At 46.7% G+C, this 17,715-nt stretch overlaps 1 protein-coding gene across 1 annotated transcript; it reads right to left on the reverse strand.

The window, feature by feature from the left end:
* Positions 1–5,341: 5,341 nt before the first annotated feature.
* On the reverse strand, positions 5,342–7,495 carry lrrn1 (leucine rich repeat neuronal 1; the record flags this gene model as incomplete). Its single annotated transcript, XM_084464204.1, has 1 exon — positions 5,342–7,495. One exon carries the CDS (start codon positions 7,493–7,495, stop codon positions 5,342–5,344), a length of 2,154 nt encoding a protein of 717 aa, XP_084320330.1.
* Positions 7,496–17,715: the final 10,220 nt, after the last annotated feature.

A 17,715-nucleotide genomic window follows, 5' to 3' on the forward strand; every position in this document is an offset into this window, starting at 1 on the left:
TGCATTGTCGCAAACACACAGCCACACCATTTTGTTTTGGGATGTTTTGAGAAATGCATTTTCTGTTTGCAGAAGATTTGAAATCCATAGGTACATTTATATTAAGTAATAATTTGTTAAAATATCAATATGTTCGAAGGTATAAATCATACGATACAACTTTTCTTCTGAAACTATATTCATGGTATTTTCACTTCTTTGTTTTTTAAATCATGTGTATGCATATGCGCTCACATTTATTGCAAGCCAGTTCATGTTCACGCTTGTTTTACTTTCACTTTACATGAAGTTTGTAATTGTAATTTAACCATTTCCAGGCAACAAGCTGGATGGAGGTTCTGCAGAACAAAGTTTCTATAAACAGCCAGATAGGAGTGCAGAATAACTGTGGGAATTAGTTTTAACAATGACGTAACTTCTACTGCAGGAGTGGCTTGTACGAAGATGTAACTGAAGTGTTGGGATTTACACCTTTTAACACACCCACATTAACCACATTAACCCTCACACATGCACACACAAACACACATACAGACAAACGCAACCACCCCCCAGCACACACGATTATAAACATTAACAGGCACACACGCATACTCACACACACAAACACAAACACATATACACACACACTGAAAACACACACACTTGCACAGACGTACACACACACACACACACATACACACACACACACACACACACACACACACACACACACACACACACACACACAACCCTGCCCGCAGCAAAGTGCACACTCACACACACGCACACACACACACACACACACACACACACACATAGGCCGAACGACAAGCCACCGACAATAAGCAGAGCATTTTAATTGGGCCCTGAGAGAAAACGGCAGCATGCTCCCTCCAACTATTCACTATGCATTAAACAAACAGCTAACGCCACAGAGATGCAATATGTTCCGGCACTCTCGCTCTCACCTTTCCATGTAAAACTGTGATTTCTACACGGCTGCTTTTACACAATGTACACGACGAAGCGAGCGAGTGTGTGTGCGCGAACGCTGCCTGATAATGGGAGTCTGACTGCCACACTCCATGGCACACAATTAGCAGACGGGCTGCGAGCGAGCCTCCACGCAAATGTGATTTTGTGAAGATGTCTAAATGAGTCTGGATATGGGTAACTGTTACACAAGGCCTGCCAGCACACACGCCTCATCTGCATACAGAAGCTGGAGGAGGCGGCGGCGGCGGTTGTTACTCCCAGTGTGTGTCTCCGTTGTAGATCTCGCACAGACATGAAGACGGCACCGGATCACTGGATCATCAAGCCCTTGTTTGTATTAATTATCACATGTTTGTGGAACACAATGCTTTGTTTGGGGATTATACTGTTTCGAGGCATTAGCTTGTTACGATGGGAATGCCAATGTCTTTTCAATTGTTTTGTCTAACTGAATGTGCGCCAGTCACCAACCATCTAATATTGCTATTGGCCTAAAGCATTTTTAGGTTGATATTTCTTAAAAGAGAGAGAGCGCAATAAGGGATACGAAGGGTGCTGCATCTACGGGATAGTTTCCAGTCAGGGACCTTGGACAACAACAATCCAGCATAACCTTTAGTCAACTCTGCTGGAAGGCGGAGGAGCCGCCATCATTGTTAATACTACACACGTTATTAATTAGTAATTATTAGCCTCCCGGATGAGTAGGCGAGGCGTCGGAATTGTAACGCTCCGATGAACTTGAAAGACCCCTGTGGATGGAGGACCCTCTCCCAGCAGCGTTAGCCAGAATCTCGTACTTCATTTCATTTGCACAGAGAGTCTGGCCACTCTCCATTGACAAACGTTAACTCCCTTGAAGGCGGGTGTCTGTTGGAGTTTGAAACTATTAGATCTGCCCCAGTGCCGCTCTGGATCTGCCATAACCAATCGCTGACGTTTGACTACAACTCAAACCAGCGCACAACCTCAACGTCAACGTTCTCAGCCACTCCACTCTGTTCGCTGATTGGACGGCCAAAAAAATTGGCTGCAGAAAACCTGCGACTATGTATACCGCAAACCCAGACGTAGGCCTAGTACTGAAGGGAAATGAAAATTGAGCTGAAGTACGCAGAAAAAAGAGAAACTAAAGAAGGGTTCATTGTATTTTGTAGGTCTTTTTATCTTCATTACAGAAGTACCTTTCATTTAGTCAATCTGCCAGAAAGGCTTTTATGTGCAAGCATGGTGCTGGCTTTGACTCAACATTTTGAGAAGAAACTACAGTAAATGACTAACACCGATGTACCGATTTGCTATAGCAACTGTTTGCCCTGAGATATTGCCGTGTAGGGCCGCCTTGTCATTCGTTTAGCATTCCATCGAAGCCGATCAAATCAAAATGCTGCAGCACAAGAAAACAAGGAAGAAATCAATGTTGCTATGGTAACCTTGTTGACCCCGGCTGCTGGCCCCTTGCGATGCGGTGGCCAGTGCTGACCGGCCAGATCCCTTTTTTTCAATTAGGAGGGAATACATGGTTCTGTGCAGGTCAACTGGTAGAGCAAGGCATTACCACACTGCTGGAGGTCAGGGTGTTCCATCCCCCCACCGGGGGCCACAACCCATGCCCGAGAACAAGTCTGCGCTCACTTGGAAGCGTGGGACCAAATGGCGTGGCGTTTCACTGATGTGACACAAATGCGTTGCGGTGTGTACGTCTGCAAAGGTCATCATACCAGAAATATCCTGCAGTGTGGACTTGTGTCACATAATAAACTATATCACGAAATGTACTTTATGTGCCCTGTCCTTAGAAAGCACCCTGGACTTCCAAGGAGCAAACGGCGCTCGGCGTGTCCTTAAATCGCATTTATGGAAGCAGACTTGACTCAAGTAAGTCACAGCCTTCGTAGCAAATTGACTGGCTATCACGAGACGCTTTTAAATACTGTGGAAGTACTGCTGAAATGCCATTGAATAATACAGATATAGACTAAGAACACAGCTCTAATGGGCTTGCAAAAGGTTTCATAAGACAAGCGTATCCTCTGAGGGTCAAAGTGGTGTGAAGCGGAGGTGACAGCTCACCTTGGGTCCATCCCCCCCGCCCCCCCCCCCCCCCGACACACATAGATACACACCCCTTTAGTACATGATGTTTCCCTCATCCCTGGGGGGAATGTGTGTGGGCGCATGTGTGTGTGTGTGTGTGTGCGAGTGTGTGTGAGTGTTTGTGTGAGTGTGTGTGGGGGTGGGAGGGAGGGAGGGGTGGGGTGGGGTGGGGGGGGGGGGGGGGTTGATGCTGCAGCTTTAGCAGGTGGGGGAAGCAGCAAACTAAGGAGGGAGGGGGGGGGGGGAGAGAGTTGCCATAGCAACAGGGTAGTTCTCTCTCTCTCCCTGCCGGAACCAAGATTTTTTTGAAAGGGCCTCATTGATGGCGGTCCCACTGAGCAGGATGTCTGTCTGTCTCGCTCTGTCTCTCTTTGACTCTCTCTCTCTCTCTCTCTCTCTCTCTCTCTCTCTCTCGCTCTGTCTCTGTGTCTCTCTCGCTCTGTCTCTGTCTATGTGTTGTCTCCCTCGGCCCCTCTCTCTTGCCTATAGGGAGGACTATCAGGAGGAGTAGAAAGAGTGTGTGGGGACGTGTGCCCTGCACGTAAACCGAGGGGGCCCGCTGGATGACGTCTCGGGTAGCGGTGCGGGTTACGGACGGCCACATGTCCACCCACCCCCATCCTCCTCCTCAATCCATCATCCCCAGCACAGAGTACACACACACACACACAGACACACACACAAATAACATACACACACACACACAAATAACACACACACACACACACACACACACACACAAATAACACTTACACACACGCACACACAGGTGTCCCCAGAGTGTCCCTGACATTCACTGACATTTTTCTGTCTCTGCAGCTTCCCTTTTCAAGGCACCAGGAACAAAGACCGCACACAAAAAAAGGACCCTCCACTGAACTGAAAATAGAACCAAGGAATGCAATAATATTGTGAAATCAAACTAGAGACACTCTCCTCTACCCTGGCCCCCCCCCACGCAAGGGTATTTATAGAGACCCTCGACTGAAACACTTTGGATCGTTTTGTCATTTGTGGAGTCAAATATGGAGAGGAGAGCCGGCCAACATGATATCACACAACATAAGTGCATTAGCATCGTCACTGTACACAGATGGTCTAGTGGGAAACTGTCGACAACCGCCAAGGAGGCCCAAAGAGTACGGCCGTGGGACAGATCTGTTTTCAATTTCGTACGATGGTGTGCACTCACAACAGCCAACTTGAAAATATGGTTGTTTTTTTACACGGGCAAAGTTTCAGCTGATTCTTTGCTGATGTTTTGGTCGTCATCAAAGAGAGATGTTGGGAGATTAAATTGAGCCTGAAGAGACACGGTGTAAATATGGTGTATAGTTGTGGGACAATACATTTCGGGACAACTGTTTTTTGTATTATTTGCAGATGTGGCTTTGATTGCACACTTTAAACAACATTTACAACTTGAATGTAAGGAATTTAAATAATGACACACAAGCTTGAAACAATGGTATAAAAAATAGGAGGGAATAAGTATTTTATTTTACTTGCTCCTCATAAACAACATTATTCAGTGTGTGAACCACAACAAATTTAGTGATTGTTTACATATTCTAACAAAATAAAAAAATCAATATATTTAGGAAACGTAAAAAGCCTTACATCTATGAACCTAGTTTTTAACATTCATATTTCTATTGCTGGTTGACAGTTGTTGCTCTGCAAACTTAAATTCTAAATCAAACGTACTGTTTGTTAAAATAAAATCATAGCTGATACAACATTACATAAGAATTGCTTACATTATTCAATAGACAGTATATCAAGTCTAAACATAGTATATGTCAGCTTATATTTGAGTTGATAGACAAATCTGAATATATATTTCAGTGCACAACAGTCAACAGTAAAACTGTCTTAGGAGAAAATGAAAAAACTGCAGTCTCCAAGAATTTTGCCAGAGATACATGTCCGAATGGATTCCGAATACAGTTTCTCCATTGTGTACCCGTAATGAATCCATGCCATAACCCATGCTGTGCTAACCGATACGAGTACTAATAACAAGCACAGTGACTACAGAGCCCATAGGAAGCTAACAAAGCTGCCATTTTGAGTGTCAAAAACGGGCAAGAAGAAAAGGCAATATGCTAAACTAAAACTCGCTTTGTCCTTTGCCCCAAACGGGCAAATCTCGAAGAACAGAAGTATAGGACAAGAAAAAGAAACATTTAAGAAAAAACTTCTTATTTTACTTTGACACAAAGAAGATGTGTTTGTGCTCCTGAAATTATTCAATCCCCTGCTTTCACCACATGTAATAGCTGCGCGTAGTGTCCACCTGGCTAGTTTTGGTTTCCGGAGTTGCCTCCTTCTCCTTCTCGCTGTCCGCCTCCCACAGGTTGATGAGGGGCGGGTACAGCTCATTCAGGGGAATGGAGGAGGTCTTTTGCATGTACTTTTTCAATGAATGATGATAGTTTTTCCGCTTCCACCTCTTGGCGACATACATGCTCAAGGAGGCCAGGCTGACGATAGTGAACATGGTTCCCATTACCGCCGCCAGGGCTATGTTAGTCCCTTGGTCGGATAGCTCCACCGCAAAGGTGGCCTGCTTTGTTGTGCCGTTGACGCAGGACTTCTGCATCTGCTGGTGGATGTTGGAGACTGTCAGGCACACCTCATACTCCGTGGCAGGTTGCAGGTGGGTGAGGTTGTACTCGTGGACATCTACGGGCACCTGGGCGGTGTAGGTGATGTGCGGGTTGTCTATTTTCATGGTCGCCGACGACCACTTGAGGTTGGACATCATGACGTTTGAGTTCACCTTCCAGGAGACCAGGATGGAGTGGGACTCGGTCTGCTTGATGTAGATCTTCATGAGCTGCGTGCTGTCCAGCAGCGTTCCGTTCACGCGTATCGCCGTCACTCGTGTGTCCGCGCCTTCCGAGTTCTGCGCCACGCAAGTATACCTGCCGGAGTCCTCCACCTGGATGTGAGAGATCCTTAACGTGCCCTCATTGTTGAGAGCATACTTGTCCGACAGGGTGTCCATAGCCACCTTGTTCCCCAGAGGGGTGACCCAGTAGATCTCGGGCTTGGGCTGGGACATGGCCCTGCAGTCCAGGTCCACAGTCATGCCCAGATCCAGGTTGAGGTGACTGGGGAAGCTGTCATGGGAGATCATGGGCAGACAATGTTCCACCGAGTCTCTCTGTAGTGCCTCCCTAATCTGCTGCCCCCGCGCCTCTGTCGGCGTGGCGCAGAACATGGACAAGGGCTCCATGAAGCGGATGCTGGTTTTGTTTGAGCTCATCCACTGGATAACGCAATCGCAGCGCAGCGGGTTGCTGTGAATGCTGATCTCCCGCAGGTTGGGCAAATACTCCACGGTGGACTGGTACAGGGCATTCAGGGCGTTGTTGTTGAGCATGAGGCTCTCCAGGGCTGGGACATCGTGGAAGGCCTGTTGGTTGATGAAGGAGAACTTGGGGTTGTTTGTGGCCTCTAGCTTGGTGAGCTCTGGGAGGTTGTCCAGGGCGTAACGGTCAATGGAGACCAGCTCCCCCATGTTGTTTATGCCCAGCTCTTTTAGTCTCAGCATGTTTTTGAAATCCCCCGCCTGGATTTTGTGCACTGGGTTCTTGTTTAGGTCCAAGAACTTGAGGTTAGGTAGTTTCTGCAGGGCTCTCTGGGGAACTCTGGTCAGCTTATTGTCGTAAAAAGAGAGGCTTTCGAGATTGTCGAGTCCAACAAAGGCATTCCCGGGGATGTCAGTTAAATCCATTCCAGCCAAAACAAGACTTCTCAAATTGCCAAGTGGCTTAAAATTAAAGTCCATTATCCCAAGAACGGGGTTCTCCCCTATCATAAGGATCTCAAGGTTGGCTGTTGAGTCAAACCATTGGCTATCGATAGCCTTCAGCTTGTTGGAGTTGAGGTGAAGCCTGAGCAGGTTATGGAGCCCAGAAAAGGCATAGGCAGAGATTGTGTTGATCTGATTGTGGTTGATATAAAGCTCCTGCAGGTTGCTGAGATCCTGCAGGCAGTAATCTGGCATTTCCGTGATCTGGTTCTCCTCCAGGTGGAGAGTGGTGAGCTGGGACATGTTGGTCAGGCCCACGTCGCGGATCCTGCTGAGGTTGTTCTGGGACAGGTCGAGCTCGGTCAGGTTGAAGAGCTGCTCCAGCTCCTCACTGGACCGGGCGATGTAGTTACTCTGGAGCAGCAGCACCTGCGTGTCGCTGGACAGGTTCCCCGGGATGCGGGTGAGACGCAGGTCATTGCAGTCCACGGTGATGGCCTCTCTGTAGGTGGACTGCGGCGTGAACCAGGGTCGGACCTCACACACACACAGCTGGGGACACTCGTTGCTCTGCACCATAGACAGTCCGGCAGAAACCAGCACCAAGCCAACAAACAGCTGGCATAGCAGGCAGTAATTAAATCTCGGTCCAGCCATGCTGTGAATCGTTTTTCAATTCCCCGAGACCCACAGAGGGTGGACCGGAGGCAGGTGAGGAGAGGATTGTTGGCAGATTGTTGGTCACGGTCATCAACCAGACAGTCCAATAATGGGTTGTTGTAGTTGAGTCCCAGTCTGGATGGGATCAGTGAAAACCTGGAGCAGTAGGACCAATCTTGAAGAAAGACGAAAGAAAGAAACATATCATTAGAATCAGTTCACAACACAATCACATCCACTTTGTATGGAGATAGGCCCACATAATCACTATTGTTTTTGTAACAAAATACCACGTGGCTGGTACGCTTGTAAATGCATTACATAGATTACGGATAACAATAAAAAAAGAAACATTTAGAGGGTTAGTCATGGGAGAATCTGTTTTGTGTGCCTCATCATCAGTTTTGCATTCTCATAAAAATGCTACATCAGCTCATTAAAATCCATTTACAAAAGAGAAAAACAGAGAACTAGGTGAAAATGGATGGTATTCCTTTAGGGCTTTCATCTCTCCGACTGGCCCATAAGGGCTCGATCATTAGCTACTGAGAACATCATTAAACACTATGAGATATTAGCATGCGCCGTGCCTCAAAGACAGAAATAAAAGAGAAGAAGGGTTTGCTTATACATTTTTAACGAAGCATCCTCTGCCTTTTGAATTCTGAATAAACACAGAACATGTTTTTACTTTTAGTGTGCATAACCCTATCAACCACCAGCGTTTTCTGCAGGGAGAAAACGCTTGTGAAAAATACTACAAAAGAAAAGGGTTAATATGAAAGATGACAGTGACTACAGAACCTCATCCGGGCCAATCTATCTTATTTCAAAAGGAGCTGAGATGTTGCACTGGTCAAATGCTGGCCCATATGGCTTCCATACCCACTCCTGTGTCAAGGAAGATAAGAACAGGCAATATTTGCACCAATGCAATACAACCCAAGTTATTATGAACACATACTAAAGAATATAAAGTTAAAAGGAGTGAAGACCATGTCCCTCTACTCATTATTCCTCATGTGGCCTGAACGTTTTTATAGATTGCAAACAAGCCCCATTCATATCACTTGTTCATGAGGTGTATGCAGTTCATGCAGAACTGTGTAACTACTGTAGGTTATTCCACGCAATCAACACCATGGCTGGCTCCTGTCCTTGTTTCTTTAACAAGCCTATAGGAGCCAGCGGGATCCAGCAAGGCACATTAGAACAACACTTAGAAAAATCCCCTTAACCAATTAGATCCATTTACCCACCGCAAACACCCTGACCCGTCTGCAGCCATCACGCGGTAACAAGCCAGGTTCCACGGCCTGGTAGGCCACCTAACACATTCAGTCCCTGTGCGTCTAAGAAGATAGCCCCCTAAGAGGCTTTCCCCCCACGAGAGCTGACTAAGTCTGAGTCTGCAGGCACCCTGCCTGGCAACAGGGCAGCGGGACGAGTCCATTCGCTTGGGACTTCCTTTGGGGAGGGGAGGGGCGGTGTGCAACCAGTGGCATTAATGCGTGCGGTATCTGCACTTCAAGCTGAAACGGGGGGTACACGGTCACGCTTGACTGTCAGTCAGGATTAGCAGGGAGGAGATGGTGAGTCGGGAGATATATCTTATCTGGGGGAAGCGTTGTGATGGGCTCAAAGCCAGGGGTGGAACAGGTTACGTTAATTAACGCAGACGAATCACGTTACACTTCCATGTGCCATTACAAACATATTTAAGTGCCAAAAAAACCCCAGAGATACATCTAAAGTGCTTTTTTTGTCATATCTTTATATATATATATATTTTTTTGTCATATCGTGGTTTCCAAAAGCCCAAACCACAATGAATGTTTTAAAAGACTTGCTGGATGCTTCATGCTTCATTCATTTTCCCCTTCCTGAGGTTTGGACTCATTTCTTTCTCGATAAATAAAAGATTTGTTACAAATTTTGTTGTTTCAGATGTGAAACAGCATAATGAAAGTAACACATGCAACAGCATGATGCTGTTTGGATTCTGCTGAGGACCAGGAAGTAGGGCGGTGCGGCGTGATATACACAGAAGGGGTGCTGTGTGTTACACGGAATATTCTACCTGTGAGGCTGTTAAAAAAAACCTCATTTTATATCAGGACACTGGTTTCTTCTAAACATTTCCCAAATCAAAATTTAGCCCAAACTTTCCCGAGGAGAATTCAATTCACAGGCAACCAAACCCATTCGGGCCGCTATTTTAACTCTTGACAGCCAAGGACAACCGCGCAGGCAAAGTTTACACTTGTCACTTCAATTGCTGAAAGCTGTCTTCCTCCGTAGTGGGGAATGAATATCCACCTGTGACAATCGACAGACCCTGGCTTGAAGGACTTGCGTGGAGAAAAAAGGAGACATTTCTGGTAGATATTACCTCGAATGACTTAATGATAATTAGCCCACCTGCGCTAATTGTCCACACATCAACAACACAACCCACCCCCAGCCAAAGCAACATTGATAACCACGCTGCCTGACTGATTATGATGTTCACTGGGGATAGAAATTACTTTTTTTGCATAAAAACCTCATTAAGAGTAAATGAGGATTTAATTAACTTTACATTTTGTATTAAAGCCGCAGCAAGTGAGTCAGTATTTTCCCAGAATGCACAATAATGTGGTGTCACATAGTCACAACCTTTGACATCATTTTCTATGGTAACAACAACAACAACAACAAAACAACAACAACATATGCTATGATAACAACAATAACAACACTCACTAAAACGGTTACTATAGACTACCTAAAAAATTAATAAAACGCAGCAAAATTAAATGCAGTAATTGATTGAAAACAAATCTTCACACAATTTCATTTCCTCAAGACGGTAATATGGTTGCCACGCAACAAAAGCCTGCACACTATGAGATTGGCTGCGCATTAACACTACAATTGTATTGATATGCAATCACAGGCGCAAAGTGTATATATAGAGTATTTCACAGTGGCCTCCAGCCAGCCAATCAGAATCATGAACCGGAGCTATCTGTTTTCAAAAAAAAAAATTCTATGTCTATAAACGGTTTACTTTCCCATTCTAACATGTAAATGTTAAGCATTGTCATTGTGTCAATGTCTTTGATCGAGCACCGCATTATTATACCTTCTTATTAAAATATTTTGATTAATACACACCGATCGCCAATGGAGTGATATTGAGCTTGACATGAACAAATGAAAAAGGTGATTAAAAAGAGATAATGTGAACACTATAACAGAGCTCTGCTGGGAAGTACAGAACTCGCTAAATAACTTTAATTTATTTTTTATTGATTTCTTTTTTTTTCTCTGTGTTCCTTAAAAGTTAAAAAGGTATAAAAATGAAGAAAATCACTGAAAAAGAACTGGAATGTGGGCAGACTGGCACTAATAGCCTACTACAAACTAACTACTAGGGCTGTAGTCAACCAGAGAATGCTTGGTTGACTGAAATTTAAGACCAACTCTATCTCTAGATTAAAGGGGTGATATTATTCTGTTTGAAAAATCAAAGTATCCTGGTCGATAGATCAGCGACATTTGCTGGGACTGTAGGAAATGTTGCTGATCTATCCATCATACGTCTAGGTGGACACTTTTGATGTTCACTAAAACACTGGAAAAGGTCACAGTCACAACTGGTGGCATAATATCACCCCTTTAACTAAATCAAGAAACTAGCATCACACTTAAGTTGGGCGGGTTCAAAGTTATGTACACAGGGGTGTTTGGTCCTCCTGTGTATAAGTCCTATTGTCTATAAAATCACATGATTATTTAAATCAGAAACTATGGAACCTTGAATATTATTTTTTATTAATAAATAATGTTATTTCTAACACAATGTAACCTATCGCCCCAAAAATGTGACACATCAGGCTGCTTTTGTCCCTTCCGTCCCGACAAATGACGGATTAAGAAGCACTTTTTATCTCGTGAAAGTAACATCAGCGAACAACGAGAATTTGGTTAACGAAGTGCATATCGACCAACCAATCAACCGGAACTTGACAGCCCTACTAAATACAATAGACCTCTGAGGAATAAGTCCCGCCTCCGAGGCTCCCGGTTCCCTCGGTCAAGAGTCTATGGGAAATAACATGTGGTTTATGAATGATCGTAGATAACAAACTCTGTAGGTGGCGAAGAAGTAAAAGCTGTGTCACGTTTTGAACGACACACATTTTCCATCTAGTTTCGACTGTGTTTTTGGATTGTCGTGCCGTTAAAGATGCAAACGATTATTAATGCCACTTTAACAGCACCAAAAATCCAAAAACCCAGTTGAAACTAGATGAAAACGGATGTAGTTCAAAACGTGACGCAGCTTTTACTTCTTCGCCACCCACAGAGTTTGTTATGTACGATCATTCATAAACCCCATGTTGTTTCCCATAGACATTTGACCGAGGGAACCGGGAGCCTCGGAGGCGGGACTTATTCTTCAACGGCCTATACACCAAAACAACAACAACACACAGCTCTAGCCCTGCAGTTAGACGTCACTTCCTTCCTTTTTCAAGGCAAAACGTCCCGGTTAAATACAGTAAATATAATAAAAAAATCAGCCCACAAGCTGTTCTACACAACGGAGAGAGTCTGGGACGGTCACATTGTTTAAGTTACTAAAAGCCGTTGAAATACTGCATAAAACGATTAATGCACGTCAAATCCTACATTTAGCCCCTTAAACAAACAACAGAGTTAAGGCAGTAAGCCCCCTCCCTCATAACCCCCCCCCCCCTCTTCAGAGTTAAGTAGTAAAGCCGTACCCCCCCCCCCCCACAGCCTATAGACCTTCTCTGGGGATCAGTACCACTGTATACACACACACGCACACACACACACACGCACACCCCCCCCCCCCCCCCACCATTAACCAGCCTTTGTTCCACTCAACTCGCACAGTCACCGTCTGAAGATGAAGGCATGCTGTGTTGTATTGTGTGTGTTGTATTGTGTGTGTGTGTGTGTGTGTGTGTGTGTGTGTGTGTGTGTGTGTGTGTGTGTGTGTGTGTGTGTGTGTGTGTGTGTGTGTGTGTGTGTGTGTGTGTGTGTGTGTATCTTTTTGTGTGCTCGAGTGTGCATGCATGCGTGCGTGCGTGTATAGATAGATAGATAGCTAGATGTTATTAGCGCCCACGGGCAGAAAGAAAACCCATAACTCAGATAGATGACGGGTGTCTATCTGTTCCCCTGACTTATGGAGAAGGCTCAGACCTCCTGCTCACTCACAGAGCCCCGGGCAGGCCCAAACCTCCCGTACAAAGAGCCTTTCTTCACGTACAACTCCTCTGACGCACTACGGGGGAAACAAGTGCATTAACCTTCACGCCAAGTAAATCCTTGTTGAAGGTCAATTGTTAAGATGATTTTTTGAGTGGGCCAAAGTATGTATTATGTAAGTATATGAAGAAGGGAACTCTGAGAATGTGTATGGCATTCATATTGTAAAGGTATATCCCACCAGCAATTGTAGGCTATTAAGTATATGCAGGCTAAGAGGATATATAGTGAATCAGTCTACTTTGTTTAAAAAAAAATGTTTGCTGCCAAGGTCAATAAACTAACATCCAGTTGTTGCTAAACGACTCGGTGTGTTACGACGGCAGTGAGGATGCTTTCCATCGTCGTATCTTTATATCTTCATATTGAAATCGGCCCACCCTAAAGTGATAACAACAGACGTGGGTTTCGGGGCTTCTGTTTGCTGAAGTTGAGAGTGACGCGTTTCGTCCGAGCATCTGGCCAAATGCACAAAGACGCAACAGCTGCTGTGAAGGAGACAAAGCCCCCCGGTCCAACTCTCCGCCCTCTGCTCCCCCCGTCACGTCCCGCAGGGCGCCGGGGCTCGGGAACTTTTGCTGGAGACATTTGCCGTCGTACTTTGACATTAATATGCAAATCACATTTGGCCAACGTTGCGCAAAGCACGCAGAGCCTGTAGGTGCTGGTGGTGCACTGCGAGTGGTGCCGCAGGATACCAGATCAAAGTTGATGGCATTTATTGGACGCGTAAAGGCGGTGTTTTGCACGTTTACATTTGTAATATACGTATGATTAAAAAAAAAAAAACACTCCGAAGGTAATACATTCGATATGTGATTTTTATAAAACTATTTATGGCATCGATGGAGCCCAGTGCTGGAATCGAACTACGTTTCGTGATTTGAAATTAGATTGCAGAGATGCTCAAACACAACAAACATGCCAACGCTATGGAACTGGGATGTTGATGATGTTGTAGGCAGCACATCCAGCAATAGTCCATCCTGTGTTTACACTTTGAAGTTCAACAAAATCCAACGGACTTACACGCCACAGTATTGAAAAATGCTGCTTTCTAATGTGACCTCACCTTGTTGTCATCCCAGACGGGTTTTGTGATCGCAGCTCTACTTCTTCTGGCTCCAGATGTCCACACGATGCGCCTAAGCCGCGCGCCAGCACATGGCCAATCGATGCGAGGGATTGTTTTTTTTCTTTAAACGTAGACGTACAACAAATTCGGCTTCATCAGTATCTCCCTACAACATATGTATTCCGTTTCTCCATCGGGTTCAGTCAGTCGCTGTTAGAAGCGATCGAGCGACTCCGATTCCAACCAGATGCACATCCCAGCAACAAGGCGCGTGTGAGTGAAGTATCGCCTGCGATGCTGTCTGCGGACGTATCCCCCCCCAACCAAAATGCACCTGCAGTCTGTTCAGTGGCTGGCTGGATATTACTCTCCTCTCAAACGGCTCCTCCCTTGGAAAATGATAACAACACCTGGCGCTGTCCAGACTAGTCAGCTGATTCCAAGCGACGCGATTGGCTGAGGGCGAGTGTCGATCACTCTCGGCCGAGCAGCTCACCATCTGTTCGAGGATTGTTGTGATGCAAAAGAAAGGGAGGCGCAGGGGCGGCGGCACAGGGTGGCCACGCGAGGCGTGGGGGTTGGGAGGAGTGTCTCAGAGGAGGAGGGGGAGGGAGGGGGAGGGGGAGGGGGAGGGGGCGAGGGGGGGCACATGGATCTCTTGTTAAAATGGTCTCCAGGGTCAGCCTTCATCATCCACGTGGAGTGGTTATGGACCATAACCGGCAGATTGTTATTTTCACAAAGTGATGTACCATAACTTATCGTACATCACTTGAAAATAACAATCTGCCGTGTTATACGCCTTGATGATCAATGATCGTCAACTTTTTTTAATCTAATTTTTTTTTTATTGTTAACCGGAATAGGGTTCTTGTTACATTTTAATTACACATTAAAAGCAATATCTATATGGGTGATTGCTTCACCTGTGTATCCAACTATCAGTTGGCTCAGTTTCTGTGTCTGCGTGTGATTGTTTGACTGTCTGTGTGCCTGTGTGTGTGTGTGTGTGTGTGTGTACACGGGTGTGCGTGAGGGACGGTGCGTGCCCATGTACGCTATTGTGTGTGCATGCACGGCGTCATTAACCTTGGCTTGGCATTAACCCAACAACAATTGAACATCAATCCTGCACAATCCAAGCCGCCAAGCCAAGGAATGACATCAGGCATGGTGGTCAATCCTGAACGCAACCCTAACCCCCCATTAGCACGGCGGCCTAGCCTGTATCGCCGCTGATGGTATATACACAAGGCAGATATGATGAATCCATTCAACCCAGCGAGACAAAGAGCTTAAAACCAACTCGCTGTCACCGCTCGCACGGCAGCTGAAGGCACTACATCTGCTCCCGGACCGGCCCCGTTGCCACGACCCAGAGTGCATGGCAACCGGCGGGATGTTAGAATGGGATGTAAAAGGATTAAAGTGAGAGCCCTGCATAAATACATGCCCCCCCACCACCCCTCCCGCCTTATTGAGATGCCACTTCTCCCTCTTTAATACTGTTGTTGTTGTTGTTGTGTGGCATGACCCATTATATTTAAGCTGGCGAGAAACGCTGTAATGCAGCAGTGTCAGCAGCACAATGTTCCCCTCTAATTGATGAAAGATCTCTCTGGTATAGTTGGTTTGTTTTGTGTTTGTAATTGATTTCGATGAATTTCTGAATTTGCGTTAGGGGTCAGTGACGCTCACGCTTTGTCCCAGGGCTGTGGAGGCGCGAGGAGAACTGGTGACAACATCGCTAGAAGAACGCTTAGTTTTCAAAGTTATTTTTGGCTATGGAGTCTGAATATTATTAGGTTTACGTGTGGTGGTGTTATGAGTGCGCGTGCTTGTGTTGGTGTGTGTGTGTGTGTGTGTGTGTGTGCATGTGCGCAATAACCTTTGTGTGTTATACTGCAGTGTGGATCTCCTTGCATACGCGACTCACAGTCGGCTCTGTAATGTTGTTTTTCGACGCCGCATAATTCGACGTTATACCAACGACCGCCACACAGGTGGAACGCACAACACCCCCCCAAAAAACAACAACAACAACAACAATAATAAAGAAGAAACAAAGAAACACCTTCAGCAGCACAGACGACTGACGCTCCGAGAGACAGAGCGCCAGGAGGTGAACCTGCATCTCTGCACGGTGGTTCTGTAGCTCCCGAGCCATCTTGAGACGGAGGGGGTGTGCGAGGTGGGGGGGGGCAGCTGAGGAGAGGAGCTGCTATCTGTGCAGCTGCCCCCCTGCCCCCCCCCTCCCCCCTCTCCTCCCTCCCCCCTCTCCCCTCTCCCCCCCCTCTCCCCCCCCGGACCCTGTCCACAGCGAGAGGAAGACAGATGGTGCACTACCACCTGGTCAGCAGAGGTGAACAAAGTAAAATACAAGTCTGAGCGGCCCGACCTGCAGGGCTGCTGCGTCTATCTAACGCAGGTGGAACCACATCGCAGCGCTTTGCATGGGGGGGGGGGGGGGGGGGGGGGGGGGGCGGGTGGTTACAGCCAGTGTGTTCGACAAGTAAAGTGTTGTCCTATATCTTACACCGCCTCAAGCGCAATGACATTGAATTAAAAACAATGAGAAGAAGAAGAAAGACTGTGTGAACTGTTCAATTGAGCTTTGAGGATGAAAATTCTACACTGTAAAAAGAAATGCGCAATGAGGAGACAAAAAGAGGTATTAATTAATTAATGAGAACTGATGAAAACAGTGATGAAAAGCCTGTCTGTACGTGTGGGTTTTTAAATAAAAGCAGTTAACTCTAAAGTTGATGAATTGTTACTCCTTTCTCCCGCCAAGTCCTTCATCTGACTTGGAGGACGGTCAATCAACGCACCACCCCGACCGTACCGTACCCACCGGGCGGCGATGACCAGGTCGCATCCCTTGTAAAAAGTAAACAAAGGGTTACGAGGTGAAGTGGACCCAGCGGCGCGTCCCTCCGGGGGGGTTTCTCGCCGTTCTGTATTCACGGTGTCAGGTGTTGGTATTGATCCCTCCTATTAACCCGCGCGACTAAACACGCGCGGCAGTTTATCAGGCCTCGGCATCGGCCCACGAAATGAGACACTGCGAAGGCTAAGCCCCCCGTATCACAGCAAGACACATTGAGAAGGGGGGGGGGGCTGGGGGGGGGGGCCTGGGGGGTCGGGGTGGGGGGTGGGGGTGGGGGGGGGTGCCTGAGGAAGTGGCAGCTGCACAACGCTCTCTGCTTCGAGTGCCTAATACCCCTTTATCTCACCTCACACCATCCAAAATGGATAAAATGTTATTGTGCACAAGCCTGCCAGCCCCCGTTAAACTAACACTCTGTTTTATGGAGACGCGGCAGTACGGCGACGAAGAGGAGGAGGAGGAGGAGGAGGAGGAGGAGAAGCAAACTCTCAGAGAGAGAGAGAGAGAGAGAGAGAGCAAAAACAGGAGAGAGAGAAAACGAGAGAGGCGTACACCATTTACTTGTAGTAGCAGATAGGTGGATGACATGACATGTCGTTGGGGCCTTTGAGAGCCGTGGTTTCAAGTCTGAGCATGACCAAGGGCCCAGGGCCCCCCCCACATAGCCCGGGGCCCGGATGAGCGTTGACATTTAGCCAGTAGACGAGGACCTCCAGGAGGTCGGGGTGTCAGGGTGGGGACCGGCCATCCACCCTCAGCCTGCCAAGCGATGCTTGTCCTGGCACAAAGCAGACAGAACGGCTGGCGGGGACAAGGCGACAACTCCGTCACGTCCTTCTGACTGACGTAGGAGGGGGGCGGGACTCGAACCAGACAGAGAGGCTCCAGGTAACTACTAGTCGAACACATCCAGTTAGAAAGCTGGCCGTGTTGATGAAAGCTTGTGACTCTTATGAGTCATCT

The sequence above is a fragment of the Micromesistius poutassou genome (genome assembly GCF_964030765.1).
Source record: "Micromesistius poutassou genome assembly, chromosome: 2".
Lineage (NCBI taxonomy): Eukaryota > Metazoa > Chordata > Actinopteri > Gadiformes > Gadidae > Micromesistius > Micromesistius poutassou.